The 20830-nt window shown below is 35.1% G+C and overlaps 1 protein-coding gene across 1 annotated transcript in view; it reads right to left on the bottom strand.

Annotated features, from left to right (window-relative positions):
* LOC106868455 (atrial natriuretic peptide receptor 1) overlaps positions 1-20830 on the bottom strand; it is an 880915-nt gene that overhangs the window by 47590 nt on the left and 812495 nt on the right. Inside the window, exons 11-12 of the mRNA XM_089349012.1 lie at positions 19546-19717; positions 14901-15041 (exon numbers count right to left, since the gene is read on the bottom strand). Coding sequence (XP_089205138.1) covers positions 14901-15041; positions 19546-19717 — 313 coding nt within the window. The remainder of the gene's footprint in view (positions 1-14900; positions 15042-19545; positions 19718-20830) is intronic.

Here is a 20830-nt window from a genome sequence, read left to right as displayed (position 1 = left end):
ACACTGCTACGAGCAGAACACAAGTTTGCAAGTGGTTTTCACTCTTTATGAATGGCCACTTCTCACTTGAAGACCAACTTCGTTCAGGGCGTCTGTCAACCTCCTGAATGAATGAAAATATCATAAAAATTCATGAATTGACCTTGGAGGACCATCACTGAACAATTGACAAACTTGTTGATATGACTGGTGTGTCCTGGAGCTCATGCCAACGAATTCTGAATGTGAAAGTGCAAATAATAAGAGTTGCAGAAAAAATTGTGCCTTGCTTTCTCACAGATGATCAAAAGGCATCACAACTGAATGCATGTCGTGAACTGTAAGAACAGATGGAAATTGATCAGGTCTCTTTTTCATTTTATACATATATATACATATATATATATATATATATATATATATATATATATATATATATATATATATATATATATATATAAAATGAAATATATGTATAAAATGAAAAAGAGACGAGAAGTGTGTGTAACTTCCTGTTTTGACACCACACTTCCTACTTAACACATAAACTTTCAAAACCCACAGAATTGTCTTCCCTTACACACACTTCCTGTTTTGACACCACACTTCCTACTTAACACATAAACTTTTAGCCCCTTTTTTGTAAACACAACTTTTAATTCCATGCATCCTAATCTTTCTAACAATTATCTACATGGATTACCATTGAACTTTAAAAGCTCAAAGACAATATAATGTATTGGTATATTTATTTTTTTATATATTATTTTTTTATATATATAATTTTTTAATTTTTTTGCAAAAAACATTTTCATTCTTAATAATTTGCCCTGCAATGAAAGCCGGTTAGAAATCCTTTTTAAAATCCTTTGTAATCCTCCTTATACATTTTTGTGACAACTGATACACACACACACATCTAAATACAGAGACAGACACACACACAGGAACAGACATAGGCTTCAGGTATGCGTCAATGTATGTGTGTGCGTGTGAGACTTAGTTTATGTATATAACTTCCCACCCTTAACAGTGAAACGTGCCAATATAGAAAGTTTACTCGTGGTCTGGACTTCAAACAAACAGCAACATTCACTTTCAAGTACTACCAATACGAAGATTTGGATGATTGAACAGTGCTTTTAATACTCACAAATATATCTGAAAAAAAAAAAGAATGTTATTCTGGTTATTATAACAAATTCAGAAACTTGGTGAAGTAGAAAGCCTCAGCTGCTCTTTCAATATAATTACAGAAATGTTCTTCCACTCCTTCTAACCAGTTTCAAGATAATATTTTTATAACAGTTCTTGTATTCTTTATCACTGTGAGTATCAACATAGAACAACTTTTTTACTGTGTTACTCAGTATTTATTCTACAGTCTATAACATTACACAGTTCAAAAATATATAGTAATGTCAAATTAATTTATATCTTGCTACATACATCCTTCAGCAAATATTTTAAATTAATGTTCACAACAACAGCATCTTCCTTTTTATGCACTTGGTTCAGCATTCGTTTCAAAATTGTAAAATAAATTATTTTTGTATAAAAAATTGAATTATGAGCTTTTTGAATTTTCTTGGACTTTCACTTTCTTCACCATAACATTTCATTCAATTATGAATTTTATAACATTTAGTACATGTTCCAAATAAATGTTGACTTTCTGTACTTTATTACATTGGTGACACATACTTTTGTTAAATTGATGACTTTCCATTTTTTATAGTATTACTATGCTACAGAAAGTATGTTTTGCACCTATATTGACTACATTTCGTTTCACTTGAACTTTGTGTGTGTACGTTTTGCTATTCTCAATATTATCAATTCTATGTGAGTGTGTGTGCGTGTGTTTCTGCATTTGTTATGTCTATAGTAAACTACAGTAAAGAACATTTTACGCTGTTTTAATGAGCCTACATTTACTTAATGAAGTAGCCATCCTTACTGTTGGTGATCCCTTTGAAAATCGCGATATTCTCATTCGTAAATAGAAATATTACATTTCTAAATCTCTCAGAGAAATTTATACTGTAGCAGTGCGATATCGTGATGATGAGCAATGACTCTGAAACTAGTCTCTGGATACTGGCTTTGCTGGGTGGAGGTGTTTATCTCCCCTTTGAAAACATAAGGACACAGAATATGTGTCATAGCCAACTGGAAATGGTGTTTCCTAGGGCTAAATAGCAGTAGCATTCTTCCCTTTCATGGGACTGCCACATTAAGTTGGTAACATACCATCACTTTATTCTCATTCATGTTCAATATAACAACCATAAACGTGTTTCACAGACTCATCTCTCTTATGATGCTCTCCAGTATACTCTTATTCTGTGGAATGGACAAGAGGGGTATTGTTTCAATATAACTCAGATTGAACCTGAAACAGGATAGCCAATTACAAACAAAAGGGTGTCATCAAATGATTTCTATTCTTACCGGCTGATGCTAAGACCAGAACAATCTAATCCTTTCTACTATAGGCACAAGGCCTAAAATTTCAGGGGAGGTGACCAGCTGATTACATCAACTCCAGTGTCTCACTGGTACTTAATTTATCAACCCCGAAAGGATGAAAGGCAAAGTTGACCACAGCGGCATTTGAACTCAGAACATAAAGACAGGCGAAATACCACCATCAAGTATTAAGCCTGGCATACTAACGATTCCACCAGCTCACTGCCTTCCAGAAAAATCAAATCGGTTACACATGTCAAATAAACTTTATTTTCATTTACATATTTTCTACGTTCTCTCAATTACCAGCTATAGTTATTTCAAATACACTTCTCTACATTAACTAGGTTTCAATAGAAAATGAAAGTAGTTTCCAACTTTCAATTTGAACCAAAATTACAAAGTATTGCTTTACGATGTGTAAATAATGAAAGTAAAGTTTCTCTGAATTAGTCACATGTGTATTATAGTAAAGAAAGCTGATTATTATCTATCTACCAAATAAACTATGTTTTTGATTAAACTTTTTTTTGCAACTACAATAACCTCGGTAACTATGTTGGGTCGCACAATTTTGAAATCATTTTCAGACAATATTTTGATTTGCTTCTAATGTATCACTTTCGTCCGATGTTTCACACATTCGTAGAATTTTATTCAGACAAACATTTATGAAAATGTACGCATAAATATGGTATGAAAATAAGCCACAACCAAAAACATTGCACTAAAAGACATGCATTTTTTATATGTTATGAGGAAATGCAGCCCCCCTCTCTCTTTCACATGCACAGAAAAGATGTATGCATATGTATTTAGGGGCAAAGCTCAAGAATACGAGCTCCCAGTGTTTAGGTACCTCCGCCAATTTAAGTATATGTTTTTATGAAAGATAATGTGTGTGTGAGAGAGAGGGAGAAAGACAGACAGAGAGTGAGTGAGAGCCACTTGCACATACATGCAAAAAAATTCATATATCACAACACACACCTACACTCACTCTCTCTTTCTCTCTTTCTCACACACACGTCCATTTCATATACATGTACATCTTACACTTTCTCTTCTTTTACATTCTCCTCTCACTTCAAAGCAAATGTCAACTTTTAACTTTATCCTCCCTTTCAATTGCTGCTCTCTTTGAATCATATGGAAATTAAAACAAGTTTGCAGAAATTAACAAACAATCATATGATCTCATCTATGTCAAGTTGACAACTTTGCTTCTTCAAATGAAAAAATGGCATAAAATAACTTCCTTTGACAGACACATATATGCATACACACACTCTGTGTGAATTACGTGTAAATTTACAGCTCCAATCCAATTGAAATGATCTTTTCCTTTTGTGTAATTTATGGTTGTGATGAGCACATTTAGAATCCTGATCTTTGATATAAACTTAAAAGGAAGTTTTCCAGAAATCCTGTCCTTTACCACTTCTTTCTAGCATGTCCAAGGTGATACTTCCATTCCCCTACATTATTTTTTTTTCCTAAATTTCTTCCGGTTCCTATGTTTGTGATACAGGAGATTACGATTTCACCCTCAAACATGTTCTCAATATTTTAATTTTCTCCCTCTCCACACCAAATAAATTTTTTACTTTTTCAAATTTTTATTCTTGGTAATCCATGGAAAAAAAAACAGAGAGTACAAATCTTTAAGAATTTTACCCATCACCTCACCACTTTCAAGAAGCTACACACTCCCAATGTTTCACTTTTAACTTTTTGGAAAGCAGGGAAGTTTCTTCATAAATAATATCATTTACCTGTTGTTTCTAGCATGTCAGGTTTTCTGGTGGTGGTCTGGTATTTTTTAAGTCTACTATTTCAGTAGAATTTTACGCATACTGGAAACGTCAGACAAAAGTGAAAGAGTGGTAGATTTTAGCTTTTTGAAAGCTGGTAGATGATGGGTGGGTGAGGTGGGGGAAAGGGCATTGTGTGTTTCTTTATAAAACTATAAAATATATATATATTTCCCAGATTCGTAGTCTCTGCATTTTCCTACATAGATAACAAAAAAAAAATTGTAAAAGTTACAAATTAAGAAATTGCAATGGGGATAGGGGGAAATTAAAACTTTGTAAACATGATTTCTGGACAAAATTGTATAGACCCCCTTTTATACGATGAAACAATACATAGTTTCTGATCCTTCTTAAGAACAGAAAGCACTTTCATTCAAACCCATGCAAATTGCACACTTGCCCTTCACTATTAAACAAAAAATAACTTCCGTTCTTCCATTAACTATATATCAGCTATGCCAATTCTGCTCATAAGAAAGAAGCAAATAATACAATGTACTTGTAGGTCATAACACCTGGACAACACTGGGATGCATTGTTAGTACATAGCGTATCTTGTTTCGAAATGCAAGAGTAGAAAAACAGCCAACAAGTGATGAAGAGTCGTTCTTTACGTTGTCTGTCTTGTTTTCCATTTGTGTTTTTTGTTCGAAAAAATAGTTCATATTGCATGTACTTGTACTTCGTATTTTTTGTTGTACACGTATGATGACATCCTGTGCCCACAAATGCACACACACACACACACACACACACACACACATATATATATATATATATACATATATATATATATATATATATATATATATATATATATATATATATATATATATATGTATAGATGTAAGTATGTACATATATGTATGTATATATATATGCATATATATATACATATTATTTATATTATCATATGATTGAACGCCACGTATCCTCTTCCAAGTAAGTTTTATCTATCTATCTATCTATCTATATATATATATATATATATATATATATATATATATATATATATATATATATATATATATAAAATTTATTAATAAGGGTAGAAATTGATATTAATCAATTAAAACCAGTGGTCTAGCATATTAAAAAAATCCGAAGATTAAAATTATATTACATGCAAGAATAAGAGGAATGACCAGCAAAAGTGGACTCCTATATGCTAGAAATAGATGCCGAATCATCTAACCACGAAAAATATGTTCTCAGTAAAAATTTAGCGACACAACAGACTGTAAAAGGGCAAGACAAATGAAAAAAATACTAAATAAAAAAATGATTAACCTATGTACCATGGTTTCACCTGTTAAAATTTACATAAGTAAATATCTGCAGGATCATCAGCGTAGTCTGTCGATTTATAAAATATAATTTCCAGAACTAGACACAAGACGTTCACCCAAAAGGGAGCACGCGTAGAGTTCTACAAATTACATTCAGTGTATCCTTTCAAATGTCTTCAATCTGGCGCGCTAAGTCCGGAAATAACTCTGCAGTTAATAAAATTTTGCAGCTAATTTACCGGTTTGAGAACATCATTATTTAAAATTTATTAATAAGGGTAGAAATTAATATTAATCAATTAAAACCAATGGTCTAGCATATTAAAAAAATCCGAAGATTAAAATTATATTACATACAAAAATAAGAGGAATGACCAGCAAAAGTGGACTCCTATATGCTAGAAATAGATGCCGAATCATCTAACCACGAAAAATATGTTCTCAGTAAAAGTTTAGCGACACAACAGACTGTAAAAGGGCAAGACAAATGGAAAAAATACTAAATAAAAAAACGATTAACTTACGATACACTGAATGTATTTTGTAGAACTCTACACGTGCTCCCTTTCGGGTGAACGTCTTGTGTCTAGTTCTCCAACATAGGTTGCTATTACTTCCCCTGCTCTACACTTGTTGACACTACTCTCTTACTATTTTAATGCTGACAACATATCATGCACACTGTCCGTCACAAGCAAACATCACTCTATGACTCTAGCAACCACTTATATTCCCTCTCCCCAGGTCACTCATTATTGACATCCTTCATATTCTCTCATCTCCAACCATTTTCACACCTCTTCTACCAACTCCAATCATCATACTTTTCCCTTCATACTCTTTCCAACCTACTCTTCTTCCTTCCACTAGCATCGAAAACCATAAACTAACTTAGAAAAGTACATTTAGTATGTTTGTTTGTTGCTCTCTTTGATTATTATTTCTCTTTTCATATCCTAAATTTTTCAATGTTAATTTCGTATGAAACACTGATCCAGCAGACATTGGATCTGTCTAGGTTGATGTATCACCTGTTTAGAAATCTGACTTCTTTAAAATATTATCTGATCATGGTGGATTTTATGATATAATGCATTTTTTTTTATGAATGCATTAATTAAATCCTACTGAAACAGCTGTCATAACTTTTAAGCACTATTTGTGCTTGATGTGTGTGTGTGTGTGTAATTACTGTTTCAATAATGATTCTTCTGTATATGTACATGCACATTGATGGTGTAACCACCATATGTGTCACTTTAGATGTAACAAACTCAAGAATGTGCAAATACAACTACACTTAACTCAAAATGTATGGCTATATCAACATGGATACATATATATCCTGTCTCCTCTCATCACACGAACTTTTGGATTCCACCTTCTTTCCTTCTGGATCTACTCTTTCTGGACTGTTTGATTATGAACTTTATACCCTCCGGCTGCACCTCTCCTAGCCACGGATTACACTGGACCCATCTTCTGATTGGAAATCGCTTCAATATACCACGACGTCTAAAAAACTTTTGAACTTTTCCACTTTTGTAAACCTCCTTTATCATCTTTTTTTTATCCTTAACTTCCGGTCAGCCATTGTTATGATCAGCCATTATTATGATTGACCGTTGACTGGACACTATTCAATTTTTTTTCTCCGTGTTTTTCTCCTTGTCTCCGTATTCTTTCTGTTGAAGAGCGTAGCTCGAAACGTTAAAGACTTTCCGTATTCCCGAGCGTCATACTAATACATCCTTTTGTTATTTACACCACCTGTCCTCGTCTGTTGTTGTTTTTTCGTATATTCTCCCATATATACATACACATATATATATATATATATATATATATATATATATATACACACTGAAACTAACATTATCAGCCTCAGTCCAAACAAAACCTTGGGAGTGGATTTGGTGGACAGAGACTGAAAGAAGCCCGTTGTGTGTATATATGTGTGTGTGTGTGTGTGTATGTTTGTGTGGCTGTGTTTGTCCCCCTACCATTGCTTTACAACCGATGTTGGTGTGTCTACATCCCCGTAACTTAGTGGTTCGGCAAAAGAGACCGATAGAATAAGTACTAGGCTTACAAAGAATAAGTTCTGGGATTGATTTGTTTGACTAAAAGTGGTGCTCCAGCATGGCTGCAGTCAAATGACTGAAACAAGTAAAAGAGTAAAGGAGTAAGTGGTCGTCAAAAGCAGAAATTGCTATGGGCTAATTTGAAGCCCAAACTGTTACAGAGTTTCTTCTATGCCTCTGTTTTGTGTAACTTGAGAAAAGGCTAAGTTACTCTTTTACATGTTTCAGTCATTTGACTGTGGTCATGCTAGAACACCACCTTTAGTTGAAGAAATCGACCCCAGGACTTATTCTTTGTAAGCCTGGTACTTATTCTATCGGTCTCTTTTTGCCGTAATAAGTTTTCGGGGGCCATAAACACACCAACATTGGTTGTCAAGTGATGGTGAGGGGACAAACACAGACACAATGACACACACACATAAATATATATACATATAGGTTTCTTTTAGTTTCTGTCTACCAAACCCACTCACAAGGCTTTGGTTGGCCCGAGGCTACCAGTGCCATACAGTAGAAATGAACCTGGAACCATCTGGTTGAGAAGCAAGCTTCTTACCACACAGCCATGCCTGCACCATTTTTATTTTTAAAAATTTTGTTTATGATGGTGAACTAAATTAAATAACTATGTGTTTGGTATTGCTATTGTATAACTCAATCACATTCAGGTTTCTTTCTGTGATTTTCTCTTTTTTTTTTTTGGTGTTTTGCTTTTTGAGTTCAATTGAATTTAATACATCTCTCTTACTGTTGTCATTCAGCAGTTTATTACTGTTTTGCTGCTGGCAAAAATTTAATATGTAACATGAATGTATTGTCTGAGTGTCTATCTATCTATCTATCTATCTATCTATCTATCTATCTATCTATCTATCTATTTATCTATCTATCCATACATACATACATACATACATATATATGTTTGTGCGTATGTGTGTGAGTAGATTATATACAACAATAAAAAGATAATGATATAAATTAAATTGCTTACAAGAATCTATAGACAAAACATACATGCTTGGCCTTATTATAATCGCACCTGCGACACTTTTCCAAGCAACTGATAAACACATACATTCACACATACAAACACAGAAATTACACGCACATACACACACACATACAAACTAACATGAACGAATAGTTACATTATACAGAAAATTTATCATTCAAGCTAAAACATTTATCAAAAATTTGATCTACTAGAAATAGTAACTAAATCTTCCTAAAATTTAATGTTACCCACTTTTTAAAAAAATGGATGCATTTTGAGGCTAGCATGCTTTGTATCAGATATCTTCTCTTCAAGGCTGACCTGAGGTTACTAACTTTTGTTTCATATGTATATATATATATATATATATATATATATATATATATATATATAGTGGAGGTGCAATGGCCCAGCGGTTGGGTCATAGGATCATGGTTTTGATTCCAAGACCGGGTGTTGTGAGTGTTTATTGAGCGAAAACACCTGAAGCTCCACGAGGTTCCGGCAGGGGATGGTGGGGAACCCTGCTGTACTCTTTCACCACAACTTTCTCTTACTCTTACTTCCTGTTTTTGTTGTGCCTGTAATTCAAAGGGTCAGCTTTGTCACACTGTGTCACGCTGAATATCCATGAGAACTACATTAAGGGTACACGTGTCTGTGGAGTGCTCAGCCACTTGCATGTTAATTTCATGAGCAGGGTGTTCCGTTGATCGGATCAACTGGAACCCTCGACGTCGTAAGCGATGGAGTGCCAACAAAAATAAATTTCTTTTACGGTCATCACTGGTGACGAATGCTGATGCAATGGAATTTGCAGATTTGGAAGAGGTAAAGAAAAAAACAGCAGAATTGCTAAAAGACATCACTTCGCAAGAGTTCCAGCACTGCTTTGAATAGTGGAAAATGCACCTGGACCAAGGTTTTGCTTCAAATGGAGAATACTTTGAAGGTGATAAAAGTGTTAACATGTAAAACTAGATGAATAAAATAATATTGCAAAATTCTGGGTTTTTTGGGGTACCCCCTTGTATGTTGAATAAAATCATAACAGGCGTGATTGTGTAGAGGCGCAGGCATGGCTGTGTAGTTAGAATCTTGCTTCCCAATCACATGGTTCCAATTTCAATCCTACCTTGAGCAGGTGTCTTCTATTATAGCCTCAGGCCGACCAAAACCTTGTGAGTGGATTTGGTAGACGTAAACCAAAAGAAGCCCATTGTGTGTGTGTGTGTGTGTGTGTGTGTGTGTGTGTGTTGTATGTGTACGAGTTAGTAGACAAATGAAAGAAGGGCACTCAACACATTTATTGGGAGTTACATGTATAAATCAAAACAGTTTGACTCAGACTCCTTGGTACTTTGCTTTTCAAGCATGTGGCTAATCTTTGACCATTGGGATCTGAATGAGACTTTAGCTGAAGAGAGTCAATGTTTATTACTGAACGTAATTTGCCAGTGATTGATTGAGAAAGTCATGTAGTTTAGTAATTTGATGTCGATATTTCAGCAACAACAATTAGTTGGAAAATATTGCATGGTGAACAGAAAATTGACCACATGGTGGATAAGAAATCGGTCATGTGGCTGGAGGGAAGTAGGAAGGGTCAGTAGATGCGGGGATGTATATGCATGTATGTACATGTATATGCCAATATATCTGCGTGTATGCATCCGTACTTACACGTATGTGCATATGTGCTTAGATATACATTCACACATCCACACACACATGCACACACACAAACACAAGCACACACACAGATACTGACATGCACATGCATAGATACAGACACGCACACACATGAAGCTACACACGCACATACCAACACACACACACATGCACACACAGATACATATTCACACAGACACACACATGCACGCACACCTTTATCTCCATGTACATATGCACACAAGCACACACACATGCATATACACACAAGTGCGAATGTGTATATATATGCACATGCATAGGTGCATGTGCATATATATACATGCACATGTACACCACATGCACACATTTGTGTGCATGCATACGGCGAACAGATGCATATGTGTATAAAAAAACCCTTGTAAAGAAGGTAAGGTTTCAGCGTTATTTTAACCCCTTTCTTAAATCCTTAAATGACTACATGACCAGTATTAAACAATCTCCCAATCTACACATCCTCACAGACAAAAGAAAAAATATTTATGAAACAAACATTTCCACACATTCAAGACTCCTCACAAGTGCCATAGCCCAAACATACAAAAACACTGGTAATTCCACATACAATGACATAAACACAGAAGCAAAGATGCTAGCTACACACCTTAAGACAGAGGATTGCATGAATCATCTTACCACACGACCCCCCCACTTTCAATATTACACTTAACCCTTTAGTGTTTAAACCGGCCATATCTGGCCCAAATATTCTACATGTTTTATATTTGAACTAGCCATATCTAGCCTCTCACATCTAACCTACATAGACATTCTAAAATTAAATAATCACATCATTGAAACCTCAAAGCTATGAGATAATGCGTGATTAATTCAAAACAATTTGAGTGAAAAAGCATTACATTTAACAGAGTAATCTGAACATCAAAGAGTTAAATACCATAAGCCTAATTTCCATTCCAACCCCAAATGCAAGCTGATCAACCCCTCTAAAAGTGAGATAAGTATCATTAGCAAGTGTATTCTCAATACTATCAACTCTGAAATCAGAAGGGCTACAGGGTTGACTCAATGGAACTCCAGCACAACTGTAATAGACTGGTTCTTCAGTATCAAGAATAAATCAGCCTGCAAATTCACCCAGTTCAACATTGTTGGCTTCTACTCACCATATCTAAGCCACCCACCTCCTAAAGGCCCTAGTTTTTGCTGGACAATTTACCAGCATTGGTGATCTTGATACCAGAATCATCATGAATGCAAGAAAGTCAATTCTGATCCATGATGATCCCTTCTGGGGGAAGAAAGAAGATGATCCATTGTTTGATGTCTCTATTGTGAGCTTTGACGGGGCTGAAATCACCAACCTTGTTGGGTTATATAATTTGGATATATATCCACAAGTGCTCAAACCACCAACCCGGCTGTAATTAGAGATCTGGTTTCAGGCATTAGTAAACAGATGTCTAAACTCTCAACCAACTTTAAGATCTTTAATAGGGCCTCACCCCATTACAACAATGCTTTGGCTGTATATATATATATATATATATAGGTAGATATATAAGTTTGTGTATTTGTGCAAGCATGTATGTAAGTATGTACATATGTGTATGCATTTATAAATACATGTGTGTGATTATGAATGAAGAAAACATTTTATTTCTTTATTTTACATGTTTTTATTTATTGATTTTTACGTGATGTAAGTTTACTCAAAATAAATTCTTCGAACAATCAGTGTGCAACAGAGACAGAGAGAGAGAGAGAGTGTGTGTGTGCGTGTGTATGTGCGCACACACATTTAAGTACATTCATGTGGCATAGTTTATTTTATGTAATGTAATTTTACTTTATAATTCATTCAATAGTTAAAAGCATATTTTTGTTTGTAGGTACTAAATTTCGTTCATAGTTCTAGTAAACTCTTCTGTCTTCCACTTTTAAGTTGCACTTAACATCACAGATTAAATTATAGTTCTCTTGAAAAGATACTTACAGCTACTCACAGTGTGTAAATAAACTAAGCAGATCTGATAAACATGCCTCCTCTTAACTATAACACAGACACTGGTCAATAAAATGGAGACCTTCCCATATTATCCCAATATATACTAAACTTAGCAAAAGCCTTCTGACTTTTTAAAGAATAGCATAGCATCTAAATGCTCTATTTCAATAGCAATTTTGTCAATCAAAAGAGGGATTAATTAAATTTGGATACTGCAAGGTGCAGCATTTGCATTGTGCCAAGCTATTTGAAAAGCATGTAAGCCTAAGGAAGCGTTGATAATGCATCTTCATACTTTGTTTCTGCTAATATACTGTGTGATTAATAGACTAAATTTAATTGGTGTTTCACATCAGATTTACCAACTGTACTTATCACAGTTATTAGTTGCAGGAGTAATAACTGAACAATTTAGTTTCACAAGTTTTATTTCTACCTTTCTGTAGAGTGCTTAAAGAGGTATTTGCTTCGATTTATCTAATCCCCATTTCCCTTCATACATGTGTGTATCTCTGCCTCTCTATCTCTTTCTCTATGTATATATTTATAAATATATATATACATATGTTTTTAGAGGTTGTGGATAATTTCTGCTACTTAGGGGACCTAATTAGCAATCTAGAAGATTGTACAGAATGTATAATTGCTAGAATAAGAGTAGGGTGGAGAAAATTCAGCAAGCTTTTACCTCTGATGGCAACCAAAAGTCTCACTCACCGAGTTAAAAGAAGTTGGTATGATACATGTATATAAACAGCAATGTTAAAATGGTAGTGAGACATGGGCTAGGCCCTGAATGTAGAGGATATGTGAAGACTCAAGAGAAATGAAGACAGTATGCCCTACTGGATGTGCAATGTCAGTATATATGTGTGATTGAGCACTTGTGTAGTGAGAGAAAAGTTATAGCATTACAATGCTATAAAACAATGGCTTCTTCTGGGCATATTTGACTGCTATTTTTTTCACTTCTCTCTCTTCATTCGAGAGAAGTGAAGAAAATAGCAGTCAAATATGCCCAGAAGTGGCCGGTGTTTTATAACATCATAATGCACTTTAAAGGTGCAAATGTGGACAATAACAATTGGCCAAAATGTAACATAGGTGAAAAAATGTAAGAACTTATTAACTGACTGCACTTTGATTAAAAGAAGGATTATTCTAAGTATATTCTCTATTTTCTTTAAACTACTAATTATTTATCCTATATCAAAAAGAATGAAGTCACCATACAGACAATTGGACTTTCAGAAGTGAAAGGTGCTAAAATGGTAAAACAAACCAACCAAGAATATTAGTACATAAACACAAGAATAATATCCAGAATCATCAATTGATAATAGTGCAAAACTGGTGCCTGCTTGGATAACATATCTCCACAAAAGAAAACTTCTTTACAAAGAAAAGTTTTTACTTAATATAGGCTCATATATATATATATATATATATGTGTGTTTGTGTGTGTGTGTGTGTGTGTGTGTGTGTGCGTGTGTGTGTGTGTGTGTGTGTGTGTGTGTGTATGGTCATGTGGTGAGAATGGATGAGGATAGCTGTGTGGAAAAGTGTCACACTCTAGCAGTTGAGGGAACCTGTGGAAGAAGTAGATCCAAGAAGACCTGGGATGAGGTGGTGAAGCATGACCTTTGAACATTAGGCCTCACCGAGGCAATGACTAGTGACCGAGACCTTTGGAAATATGTTGTGCTTGAGAAGACCTGGCAAGCCAAGTGAGATCATAAACCGTGGCCTATGCCAGTGGTATAACCATCTCACTTATGTGTACCTTTCCTTCATTGGACACTAAACTCTGCTTGCGAAGACCTGTTGAGGCAAGTGAAATCAAAATCGAAATCAAACTCGATGACAGCACCGCATGACTGGCATCCGTGCCATGTTGGTAGCATATAAAACGGCCATTCAAACGTGATCGTTACAAGCATCACCTTACTGGCACTTGTGCCGGTGGCATGTAGAAAACAACATTCGAGCGAGGTCATTGCTAGTGCTGCTGGACTGGCTCCTGTGCAGGTGGCATGTAAAAAACATCATTTGAGTGTGGCCATTGCCAGTACCACCTGACTGGCCCTCATGCAGGTGGCATGTAAAAGCACCCACTACACTCTTGGAGTGGTTGGCTTTAGGAAAGGCTGGAGCCTGGTGCAGCCATCTGGCTCGCCAGTCCTCAGTCAAACCGTCGAACCCATGCCAGCATGGAAAGCAGACATTAAACGATGATGATGATAATATATATACATATACATTGAGAGATGTCCACCAATGGTGAACAGCTCTACTAATGTATATCTACACAGCAGTTACAGTCTGAAGAAAAGTTCATTTCAATATTGCAAACTTAAGAATTATGCTTAGAATGTTAAATTGTTCCTCTTTATATTTAGACAGACTATTGGTGAATTTGAGAGTTATGCATCTTGGCTATAGACACAACACATTGCCAATGGCAGGATATAAAACCACTAGCATCTCAGCAGGTTGTCCAGTAAACTTATTGACACAACCTTCATTACATTTATATATTCAATATAAGAAAGACAAATCTTAGTAGCAGAGTAGATTACTTACGATGGTAACATTCGGTATAAAAGTTCATCAGTTTTCTTTTTCTCCTCTTCCAGTTGCATTGTTCTTTCTCGTACAATGTCTTCTAAATCTGTTGAATATTTTTCTAGCATTTTAAACATTGTGTCAACAAAATTTTGTTTCCTAGAAGAGAAAATAAACAATGCATTTATATTATTGATCATAAAAATGATAACAATAGGTACAGGCCTGATTGTGATAGGTGTAGATATGGCTGCATAGTTAAGAGGTTTGTTTCACAAGCATACGAGGATACGTCATTTGTTATAGCCATTGACCAACCAAGTCTTGTGAGTAGATTTGGTATAGGGAAATTGAAAGTAGCTCATCATATATTTATGAGTGTTTGTGTGGGTGAACGTTTGGATGTATGCATGTTTCAGTGTTTGTGTTTCCTTGCCTTGATATCATGTGATCATTATAAATGAACATCACAAGTGGTGGCCATAATTTTCAATTTTCTTTGAAGATATATTCAACCATAGAGAAATATTATCTTGCTTTGAAGCAGGTGAGAGTTGGTAAGAGGAAGGTCATCTAGCTACAGAAAATCTGCCTCAATGAATATCGTCTGAGGCATACAGGCATGGTAAAGGGACATTAAACTGACAAAAAATTGCTGGAAAATTTTGTGCTTTTTATTGATAAATCTTGGTTGAGCTCCCAACCATTTCTTCTATCTTTTTCATTAACTAAGTACAACATTCTGTAGTAAGTTACCTTTTCTTTTTAGCCTTTTTCTCTATTATTAGTTTCAATCATTCGACTGTAGCCATTTTTGGACACTGCCTTCTAAAGTTTTAATGTAATTAATAATATAAACTACAGTATGTATTTCTGTCTGGTATGTGTTTTATCAATCTATATTTATCATATCACTAAGTTGTGTTTCTTCTGACATGACACTCACTTTACTCTCATGAACGTAGAGATTGTTAATTGTCTTGGTTAGAATTTGGTTAGATTGTAGACTGCTCACAATGCATCATGGTTTGCTTTACTAATATTAATCTAAATAATGAATCTGAATAAGTTTGGTCTCGTTAAAATCTTTTAACACAGAGTTACATTGAAGCTCATTGTCAGTGTTTAGTCCGGCTTCATCATGGAGGCATAAAGCAACATTCTCCATTAACCCTTTAGCTTTCAGATTAATTTGTCAAAAGTAATTCTTATTTATTCACATTTAAAAAAATTTATCTGATATTATTTTGTAGCTTCAAGATAGGAAAGATGTAATTGCTTATTTTTAGAATGACATTGCAAGGTAGGTGTGAGAGGCTGGTTCTGGCCAGTTTGAGCATAAAATGTGTAGAATATTTGGGTCAGATACAGCCGGTTTAAACACTAAAGGGTTAAGCAAAGTTAGTGCTCGAGGTTAGCTCACACATTTCCATGCCTATAAATATATTGAGATTTTAAGACTATTCATGATATTTTAATGGTACTATTTCTGTTTTGCCATTGGTTTGTATATCAAACATATAAAACTATAAAGTGTATCAGATAAGAGATTAGTGTCATTATACATACCGAAAATTAAATACTATAAAAGAGTCTATCCATGAGGCTATTCAGAATTAATTGATTAATTGATTCTTTTTTCAACAAGATGCCAGAAAGAAATACTTAACAGCTGATTCCTCTGTATAGAATAATTTTAAATGCTTTATATCTGACTGTATTTTCTCACAATTTAAAGTAATGAATAAAGAGGGGTTATAATCTAAATAGAAAATATTGCACAACTGTTAAAAAGAAAGAAAAGAAAACTAGGTGCAGGGTGCAGCTGCACAAGCATGTCTTGTGCAATACACAAACATGCAGCAATGATAAATATTTTGAAAAATTATTACTAAAATTTTTGTGATTTATCATTCTGCAGCTGGCATTTTTGATATTGAATCATAAACATAACATGCTTTCTAGCAAATATATATAAATTATAGCACATTGAAGACTTGTCTGTGTTCTGGGCTTTGAATTAATTATTAATATATATCAATAAAAGTAAAATTCTGTCTGTCCTTCTGGAACCCCTGTATCTCAGTCTACATTTGTTCTACATAGACATATTATACCTTTTCAAAATCAGGATGATCCTGGGATTGAAAAATCTACCCTTCATTTGGCTCTTGAACATCCAGCATTAGGATTTGATTTAAAAACATTTGAGTTACTACTTCTAGCAGGTAAAGCAACCACGAGAGGGTTCATACCATAGTATTACTGAGATAGGTGAACAAGAGTTACCTCCCTTAGCCTAAAGTTTTACCAAGGAACTTAGGGGTTCTTTTATCGTTTTCAGTCATCAGAATGTGACCACACTGAGGCACCGCCTTGAAAAATATTAATCAAACAAATCAACACCAGTTCTTTTGTTTTTATGCCTGGTACTTTTTTTATTGGTCTCTTTTACTGGACTGCTAAGTTACATGAACATAAACAAACCAACACCAGCTATCAAGCAGTGGTAGGGGACAAACACAGACACAAAGCCACGATATATATATATATATATATATATATATACATCTTTTATAATGCTGAGTTTCTTAACTCTGGCTCCTTCCAGAATGCCTTTTCACAAACTGATATTGTAGAAAGGAGTTCCAATCATGCTTTTGAGAAATATGGATTCCATAGAGCTGTGAAATGGAACAAGACTGATTGTCATGCAAATGCATCCACCTCTTTTGGAAGCGACAGTCCTCACTGAACAAGGAAAGGGAGAAAATGTGTTTATTTCAAAAATTTCACTGATTCCAGCAGACATACCCATTGAATTTAAGAGACTTCAGTTTCTAGTAAGAGTTAGTTTTGCAATGCCAATTAGCAAGGACAATCACTCAACATTGTTGGACTTCACCTCATGCACCAGTGCTTTTCCCATGGTCAGGTCTATGTTGGTTGTCCGATAGTTGGAAATGACAACAATCGCTTGATACTCACACCAAATAGTAAAACTAAGAATATTGTTTATCCTGCTGCTTTACAGTGCTTTCCAAATGTCACAGTGATACAAAATTCTCTAAATGATCTGTGATATAAATCTGAGACAGTAGGATACCAATAAATGCTTTATTATTATTTCTTTCTTTAGTTTTGAGCCACAGGCCCATTTAAGCTTCTGCAGAAGTTTGCATGGTGTGTGGCTTTTAAGCTAGTATTATATAAATTTAAGCTATGTGTAGTGGTGCGAAATTATAGCTGCCATTGAGGAAGTACAATCTGCACATGCACAAGGGACTTCACCACCGGAAGCCCCTCGAGTGTGCATGCGTAGTAAAATTAGTACTTAAAGAGTTTGTTTCACTTTCTAAGCCAGTTGAGCGAGAGACCTTCGAAGTGACAACACCTCGTTCCTCAACGAAGCACTCTTCACCACGATGCCTTCGATATGATAGCTACTTGCTTCTCTGGCATGCATCAAAGAAGCTCTTAACCTTCCAATACCAATTACAACTTAATCAGCGGCTGCTAAGCTGAGTGACACAGGACTTATAAAACCAAGCATCATCAAAAAATAAAACTTATTTTTATTATGTTGTTAATCGTTCTACTGTTCCTTAATATATAATGCTGATGAAAGGTGATAGAGAGACTAATGTCTCTATTGCAACTATCAACCTTTTACATATGTATTGTCATAAATGATTTATATAAAAACATATTCTTGATAAATAGTTATGATTTTAAATTTATTCCAGGCAAATGTTGCTTATTATAATTTTTTTTTTTTTTTTCTGAATTTGCAAAATATTTTTATTTAATTCATTCTTCTTGAAATAGTTGTTGTGAAAGTACGCCTAATTAAAGTTGATAGAGGTTGTGATGCTAGCATAACTATTAAAGTAAGAAAGTTTAGGGAGTTGCTTTTTCTGTTGCTAACGTAGAATATCTTTGTCCGTGGAAAACCATATTGAGTATGAAGAGGATGCATTGTCATAAGAATACAGAACGACCTGTAGGAGCAGGAGAGAAATGAAATGTGTTTGAGCCACTGACTATGTTATGTTAACATACAAAGATGTGTTGTTGGCACTCCATCGCTTACAACAAGGGTTCCAGTTGATCCGATCAACAGAACAGCCTGCTCGTGAAATTAATGTACAAGTAGCTGAGCACTCCACAGACACGTGTACCCTTAACGTAGTTCTCGGGGGAGATACAGCGTGACACAGTGTTACAAGGCTGACCCTTTGAATTACAGGCACAACAGAAACAGGAAGTAAGAGTGAGAGAAAGTTGTGGTGAAAGAGTACAGCAGGGTTCGCCACCAACCCCTGCCAGAGCCTTGTGGAGCATTAGGTGTTTTCGCTCAATAAACACTTACAACGCCAGGTCTGGGAATCAAAACTGTGATCCTATGACCGTGAGTCCACTGCCCTAACCACTGGGCCATTGTGCCTCCACTAACATACAAAAAGACAGAGTAAAAGTGAACTGTGAGACTTGTAGGTATTTGTGTTTGTGTGCATGTGTGTTTACATTTTCAATATACTTCATTTGCAGTACATATATTGAAATGTTACATTTATGAATTCATGTATACTGCAGGTTTAATTAAACCAGTTCCCTGCAATCAAGCAGATACAAATAGGGGATGACTCAAATGCATACTTACCTTCCATTATTAAACTCTTTAAATTGATGATATATACTTTCAATATCTGGACGCATATCTGGATTTTCAGCCCAACATTGTTTCATTAGCTGAATATAGTGTGGTGGAGCAGCTTGTGGTGAGACCGATGGCCGTATTAATGGTGGTGGTTTCTTTACTTTTTGTATTATTTCTGAGTAAAAGAAGAAAGTAAAATATTTCATGTAATAATAAAATAATAGGAGTAGCAGTAGTAGTCAAAATCATAGTAAAATAAGAGAAGTAGTAGTAGTAATAATGAAGTGGATGGTGGTATTAATGGTGTTGCTGGTGTTTGTGGTGGTGGTGGTAGTAGTAGTAATAACAGCAGCAGCAGTAGTATAGTGGTAGTAGTAGTAGGAGGAGGAGGAGGAGGAAGGAGGAGGTCTACAAAAGTATCTAGCTCAGAATCATGGAAATTTAATGCAAATAGCTACAAAACATGAACCAAAAGAAAAAAAAACGAATTATTTTCTATCTACATGGAAGACAACAAACATAAAACAGAGGCAGCAATAGCAGCAGGTACTTATGAAAAACATGTAGAAGTAATGAGATAAATCATGAAACAGATACAATTTAGACTAAAATTCATCTACAGAATACCATGATAAAATAATGCAACGAAAATACCTTACATGGCTATCATCATCATCGTCAATATTTAATGTTCATTTTCCATGCTGGCATGGGCTGAACGGTTTGACAGGAGTTGGCTAGCCAGAGATCTAGGATCTAATTGTCTGTTTTGGCATGGTTTCTACAGCTAGATGCCCTTCTGGGTACTTTTTATGCGGCACAAGCATGAATGTTTTTTACATGCCATGAGTGTGGGTGTGTGGTAAGTAGCTTGCTTAACAACCACATAGTTCCAGGTTCAGTCCCACTGCGTGGCACCTTGGGAAAGTGTCTGCTACTATAACCTCGGGCCAACCAAAACCTTGTGAGTGGAATTGGTAGACGGAAACTGAAAGAAGCCTGTCGTATATATATATATATATATATATATATATATATATATCTATGTATGTGTGTGTGTGTATATGTTTGTGTGTCTGAGTTTGTCCCCCCAACATCGCTTGACAACCGATGCTGGTGTGTTTACGTCCCCGTAACTTAGCAGTTCGGCAAAAGAGACCAATAGAATAAGTACTAGGCTTACAAAGAATAAGTCCTGGGGTCAATTTGTTCGACTAAATGTGGTGCTCTAGCATAAGTAAAAGAGTATGTGTGTTTTTAATGTGACACCAGCATGGGTGCCTTAACA

This window comes from Octopus bimaculoides, chromosome 3 (genome assembly GCF_046866305.1).
Source record: "Octopus bimaculoides isolate indiv1 chromosome 3, ASM4686630v1, whole genome shotgun sequence".
NCBI lineage: Eukaryota > Metazoa > Mollusca > Cephalopoda > Octopoda > Octopodidae > Octopus > Octopus bimaculoides.
Note: the sequence above shows the minus strand (reverse complement) of the source record. Positions and strands in the feature narration are given on the sequence as shown.